The sequence below is a fragment of the Microtus ochrogaster genome, chromosome 7 (genome assembly GCF_000317375.1).
Source record: "Microtus ochrogaster isolate Prairie Vole_2 chromosome 7, MicOch1.0, whole genome shotgun sequence".
Taxonomy (NCBI): domain Eukaryota; kingdom Metazoa; phylum Chordata; class Mammalia; order Rodentia; family Cricetidae; genus Microtus; species Microtus ochrogaster.
In genome coordinates, this window is record NC_022014.1 from 82,363,363 (window position 1) to 82,370,068 (window position 6,706).

Consider the following 6,706-nt stretch of genomic DNA (forward strand, 5'->3'; position numbering starts at 1 on the left):
GAAGGTCAGGAGACATCTGATCCCTTGGAACTGGAGTTATGGATGGTTATGAGCCACCATGTGAGTGCTGGGAACCAAACCTTGGTCCTCTGGAAGGGCATCCGGTATTCTTAGCCACTGAGCCATCTCCCCAGCTAAGGGTGGTACACACTTGAAACCCCAGGACTAGGGAGGTAGAGGCAGGAAGATCCCTAGGGCTCCCTCATCAATCAGTCTAGCCATAACACCGATGTCCAGGTTCAGTGAGAGACCCTGTCTGAAAAATTAAGGTGGGTCCAGCAAGAAGGCTCAGACAGTAAAAGACACCTGCAGTTCAATCCCCAAGACCCACATGGTTGATGGGGAAAATCGACGTCCAAAGGCTGTCTTCTGATCTGCACACATGCTCCATGGCATGCATACCTGGCCCTACACAAAAAAATTACTAATTTTTAACTAAAAATATAAGGCAGTTGTAGTGGCAAATGTTGGTTGGATATGCACAAGCCAGAGGCGGAAGGATCACAAGGTTTTAAGATCAGCCTGGGACACGCATCTAGCTCAGTGGGGAAAGACACAGTTGTCCTCTGATCTCCACACCAGTGCCAGGACATACACGCATGAACACACATGCAATAAATAAACAAAACACTAAAAAAAATAGGGTGGAGAGGGACCAAGGAAGACATCCACACTGCATACACAGACACACTTTACTAGTTGGGTTTTGTCAATTTGACACAAATTAGTTATCTGAGAATCTTAGCTGAGATATTGCTGCCGTCAGATTGGCTCCTGGACATGTCTGTTTCTTGACTGATGACTGATGTGGGTGGGCCTAATCCACTGTAGACCAGATCACACCTGCACAGGTGGTCCTGGGTCAAGTAAGAAAGCAGCCTGAAGCCAGGCAGTAGTGGTGCACTCCTTTAATCCCAGCATTTGGGGGGCAGAGGCAGGTGGATCTCTGTGAGTTCGAGACCAGCCTGGGCTACAGAGCGAGCACCAGGACAGCTAGGGCCACACAGAGAAACCCTGTCTCAAAAAAAAAAAAGGGAAAGGAAGGAAGAAAGGAGGGAAGGAGGGAGGGAGGGAAGAAGGAAAGGAAGGAAGGAAGAAAAGGAAAGGAAAGGAATGGAAAGAAAAGAAAAGAAAGCTGCCCGAGCAAGCCAATAAGCAGCTTTCCTTCACGGCCTCTGCTTCACTTCCTGCCTTCAGGTTCCCATCTTGAGTTCCCTTGATAACGGGCTGTAACATGTAAGACAAACAAACCCTTTCCTCCCCACATTGCTTTTTTTTTTAAACGCCTGACGATTTTTTTTTAATTTTATTTATTTATCTATCATGTATACAACATTCTGCCTCCATGTGTGCCCGCACGCCAGAAGAGGGCACCAGATCTTATTACAGACGGTTGTGAGCCACCATGTGGTGGCTGGGAATTGAACTCAGGACCTCTGGTAGAGCAGCCAGTGCTCTTAACCATTGAACCATCTCTCCAACGCCCCCCCCCCTCATTGCTTTTGGTCAGTGTCTTGTCCACTGCAACAGAAAAGCAAGCTAGACAACTCCCACACAGAAATGAACAGCAGTTAAGAGTTGGTATCCAAAATTCCTTTTCCACATTGGAATCCACCCAGTGAGATTCTCCTGAGCGGGTTCCTGGTGTCTGGCCGGTGACCAGCTTTGCTCTTTTGGTTTTGCAGGGAATGTGAACATCAGGTTAAGTCCATAGACGGTGAGATCGAAGCCTATAAGAGGTCCATCATGAAGGAGGAAGAGAAGAATGAGAATCTGGCCCGCTTCCTGAACCGCTCAGAGACAGAAGCCATGCTAGTGCAGAAAATGACCACCCAGTGCTTGAGCAAGCAAGAGGCCCTGCAGAGCGAGTTCAACACCTACCAGCTGGCCCTGCAGGACACGGAGGAAATGCTGAACAAGAGCTCTCTGGTGAGGCACGGCCCCCAAGCCTGGGCCTCTGCTCTCAGCCAGCCTGTAGGAGGACAGCCACACACATGTCCTCCCCATGGTTCTTTCTTCTTTTGCAGGAACACTCGGCAGTCTTGAGCGAACTCCAGGCGGCCCGCCAGGCTGTCCATCAGGAGCAGGAGCTACGGCAAAAGATGGATGTCTCCATCATGGACAAGCTGCAGGAGCACGGGACCTCCAGCAAGATGACCAAGTACTTCCAACAGCTCCTTCGGAAGCTGCAGAAGGAGAATACCAACCTGGTAGGCGGCCTCCAGCTAACAGGGCAGGGGCTGGGCTGGAGCTAGAGGCTTATGAGCAAAGGGCTCTTGGGGCGGCCCCGCATGACCTTGTTTCTAGCTGTCAAAGCAACACTTTCTATAATTTTCTTACTTATTTCTGCTTTTCTTCTGGAGGTAGAGTCTCTCTATGTAGTCCTGGTCATCCTGGAACTTGGTGTGTAGATCAGGCTGGCCTTGAAACTCAGAGATATCTGCCTGTCTCTGCCTCCCAAGTGCCAGGATCAAAGATGTGGGCCACCACACCCAACCCTATAATTTATTTTAATTAATTTAGTTTCTGTAGTGCTAGAGATTGAGCCTACGGGCCTGTCCATGCCAGGCAAGCGCTACACCCTACACAAAGGTCCTCTTTGTCTTTCTTCTGTGAGGCTGAGTCTCACTGAGCTCCAGCTAATCCCAAACTTACTAGTTTGTGTGTGTGTGTGTGTGTTACACAAAGGTCCTCTTTGTCTTTCTTCTGTGAGGCTGAGTCTCACTGAGCTCCAGCTAATCCCAAACTTACTAGTTTGTGTGTGTGTGTGTGTGTGTGTGTGTGTGTGTGTGTGTGTGTGTGTGTGAGAGAGAGAGACAGAGAGAGAGAGAGAGTGTGAGAGAGAGAGAGAGAGAGAGAGAGAGCAGGCTGGCCTTGAAACTCATAGAGCTTCATATTATATATGTGTGTGTGTGTTATCTATCTATTATATATGTGTGTACACATATATATAAGTATATATAACCTTGAATTTCTTTTTTTGAATATTTATTATGTATATAGTGTTCTGTCTACATGTATGCCTGCAGGTCAGGAGAAGGTGCCAAATATTATTACAGATGGTTATGAGCGACCATGTGGTTGCTGGGAATTGAGCTCAGGACCTCTGGAAAAGCAAGCAGTGCTCTTAACCACTGAGCTAACTCTCCAGCCCCATGACCTTGGATTTCTGATCCCTCTTAAGTGCTAGGACTATAGGCCTGGGTTACCTATCAGGCTCTGGGGATGGAATGCAAGACTCTGAGCAGTGAGCTACATCTCACCGCAGCTCTCCAAGCCCACTTTTTATTTATTTATTTTGGTTTTTTAAAATATTTATTTATTATGTATACAATATTCTGTCTGTGTGTATGCCTGCAGGCCAGAAGAGGGCACCAGACCTCATTACAGATGGTTGTGAGCCACCATGTGGTTGCTGGGAATTGAACTCAGGACCTTTGGAAGAGCAGGCAATGCTCTTAACCACTGAGCCATCTCTCCAGCCCCCTTATTTTGTTTTTTTGAGTTAAGTTTTCTCTGTGTAGCTCTGGAGCCTGTCCTGGAACTATCTCTGTAACCCAGGCTGGCCTTGAAGTCACAGAGAGCCACCTGCCTCTGCCTCCCAAGTGCTGGGATTAAAGGCCCAGCTGCACCACTACTGCCCAGCCCTCTTTTTATCTTTGAGATAGGGTCTCACTAGTTGCCTAGGGTGAACGTGTTCTGTAGCTCAGGCTAGGCTTACACTCGTGACCGTCATGCCTTACTTAGTCTGCTGAGCAGCTGGGATGACAGATCCAGCTAATACTGTCTTATTGTTGAACACCTGGAGAGTGTGCCCAGCGTACACAAGGCCCTGGGCTCTGTCTCCAGCACCAGGGATCGAGGAGGAAGGAGGCAGAACCCAGGGAGACATAAGGAAAACAATGGATGATGTAGTCCCACTGTCCAGGAAACCACTTCTAGATTTCCTCCCTTCTGCACACATTTACACACCACACACACACACACACACACACTCACGCTAACATTGCACTCATGTTAAACATCTGGTTTGGGGTCCATTTGATTACATTTTTATTAGTCTCATTGACCTGTGACACAGGGAGAAATGTGCACAGGCATTAAGCTGGGGACTCACTGAATTTTCCCATTTTCCGTTTTACCCGACAACATCCAACACGTTTGCTCTTGCCGCTACCCATCCTTCGATACCGCAAACCTTCACTTTTCACGACCTTCATCACGAGAGCATCCCGTATTATGATTGACAAGTCTCTTGTTAAGGTTTCAGACTGGCTCGGGTCTTTCAGTGTTTTGAGCAGCTCTGCAAAGATACCCGGGTCTGCTAATGTCTAAACTCTGAGGACAAGCTACTAAAGCCACCAGTCCTGGGCAGAAGCCAGGGTTAGATATGGTGTCTCTGCAGTTAACACCTGAATCCAGCTCCCTTGAGACCAGGGCCTTGGGCCCAGCTTTGGGCCCTGGGGGCTCAGCTGCCTTTCCTATCATCTTGAAGGTGACGGAGGCAAGCATCTGCCACCACTGCTGCTTCCTGTCATGGTGGCTGCTGTCACCTGGCCTCCTGAAATGACCACAGCCTGAACGTTCCCATTCCACACAGGCTTTTGACCTGACTGTCCACGGCTGGCAGCGGCTAATGCATAGCCCCGCCGGATCTCTTTGGGATGTCCAGGCCGACGTTGCTCAAGTGTTTCCTCTGGGAGCAGGGCAGGCAGAAAGAGATGTCCCAGGTGCTTTCGAGACACTAAGGGACATGGTGGGTGTGAAGCAGCCTGCTTGGCTATTGTTGCGCAGGCTAGACCTGTCTCCTAAGGCTCCTGTTGCCAGGTCCCCACCCTGCTCCTTCCTAGACTGGGCATGTCCTGTCACCACTCTTCCCACCAGAGGGCAGTAAAGAGTCTTAGGTTAACAACTTTATTACTGTGGTTTTCCAGCTGAAGTGGAGTCCTTGAAAGGAGACAGTGGGCACTCGCGGGAACGGGAATCAGAGGGTGATTGTCAGGATTCTGTCTGGAGCTGGGACAGAGAGAAGCGGGGAAGGGTGTCAATGCAGGATCTCATTATAAACTCGGGGGCAGAGCTGAGGTCGGGGGCAGAGCTGAGGTCCTGGGGTTCCTGGGAGGCCAGGATGCCTTCCGCAGGTCGCAGAGGGTAGTGGCAGAGGCAACCTGTTCTGCCCAATCACAGTGTGAGAGGAAGAATATGCCATAATCTGAACGGGATCAGGAAATATCTAAAAATTAGATAGGAGAGGCTAAAGGTGACGGCACACACTTTTAATCTCAGCACCTGGGAGGTAGAGGCCAGCCAGCACTTCTACAGTGAGCCCTTATCTCAAAAAAATTTTTTTTTTTAATTACAGAAGAATATGAGACAGGGGCCTGGAGAGATGGCTGAGACAGGGTGGGAGAGCAGGAGAGATGGCTCAGAGGTTAAGAGCACTGGCTGCTCCTCTTCCAGAGGTCCTGAGTTCAATTCCCAGCAACCACATGGTGGCTCACAACCATCTGTAATGAGATCTGGAGCCCCTTTCTGGCCTGCAGAGATACCTGCAGGCAGAACACTGTATACATAATAAATGTCTTAAAGAAGAAAAAAAGGGTATGAGACAGAATCGTTCAGACTAAAGAGATCAGTGGCATGTGGCCCCACCCCCTCTCTCCTTGGGGGCACGGGAGGGTGGGGTCATTGGAGGGGGGAGGGGCACGGGAGGCCATGTGGACTGAACACTAGAAGAAGTCTTCCAGGTGATCTGGTGCTAGCTTTGTGACAGACTCACCCATGATTCAGTATGTTCCCCTGTGCACTTATGCTATGCTCGTCTATAAAGAAAATCCATCCCTGAGAGCTCGCTTTCTCCTGTCCTCTCACACACACCCCCCATCCCTCCCTCCCTCCCTTCCTCCCTCCAAGGTCTTACCATATAACCCTGGCTGGCCTAGAACTCTGTGTGTTTTCCTGCCTCTACCTCCCAAGGGCCAGGATTAAAGACATATACCAGCCAAGAGGCAGAGGCAGGCAGATCTCTGAGAAAAAAGAAAAGAAAGCCCGACCTTTTGAGAGAGAGTCTCTTGTAGCCTACACTGACCTCAGACTCACTGTGTAGCCCAGGCTGGCCTTAAACTCAAGACCCTCCCACCTCTGTCTCCCGTGTGCTGGGATCACAGGCACGTGCTAGGATATCGGGCATGTACAACTACACCCAGCTTTCTGTTTTTGCATCTCCATTGTGTAAACAAGCCCCTTGTAGGCTCTCAAGACTCAGGGCCCAGCCAGTTCGCTTGTTCACGACTGCTCGCAGGGATCTCTCCAGAACACATGTAGAGTGTCAAGGAAACAGCAGCCTGGCCCGGTCAAGTGGCAGAAAATGCTCACACCCCGTTGCCCTTTGTGCCCTCAGGTGACACATCTCTCAAAACTTGACGGCGACATTGCTCAGGCCACCCTGGACATCACCAACACTAGCTGCAAGGTGGACATGCATAAGAAGACGCTGGCGGAGCTGGACAAGGAGGTGAAGCGGCTCAACGACCTCATCACCAACAGCGAGAGCGAGATCGTGCGGCGCACCATCCTCATCGAGAGGAAGCAGAGCCTCATCAACTTCTTCAACAAGCAGCTGGAGCAGATTGTGTCCGTGCTGGGGGTGAGGAACCGCCCAGGGCTCCGACCCGTGTGCGCGGGGCTTGCAGATGGCAGGCACCTC

The 6,706-nt window shown here is 50.2% G+C and overlaps 1 protein-coding gene across 3 annotated transcripts in view; it reads left to right on the top strand.

Annotated features, from left to right (window-relative positions):
• Positions 1–6,706, top strand: part of Ccdc40 (coiled-coil domain containing 40) — a 47,364-nt gene that overhangs the window by 26,382 nt on the left and 14,276 nt on the right. For all 3 annotated transcript variants that reach the window (XM_026780451.1, XM_013347649.2, XM_026780452.1), the window contains 3 exons: positions 1,686–1,929; positions 2,028–2,210; positions 6,401–6,646. In XM_026780451.1, the coding sequence (XP_026636252.1) occupies positions 1,686–1,929; positions 2,028–2,210; positions 6,401–6,646 (673 nt within the window). The remainder of the gene's footprint in view (positions 1–1,685; positions 1,930–2,027; positions 2,211–6,400; positions 6,647–6,706) is intronic.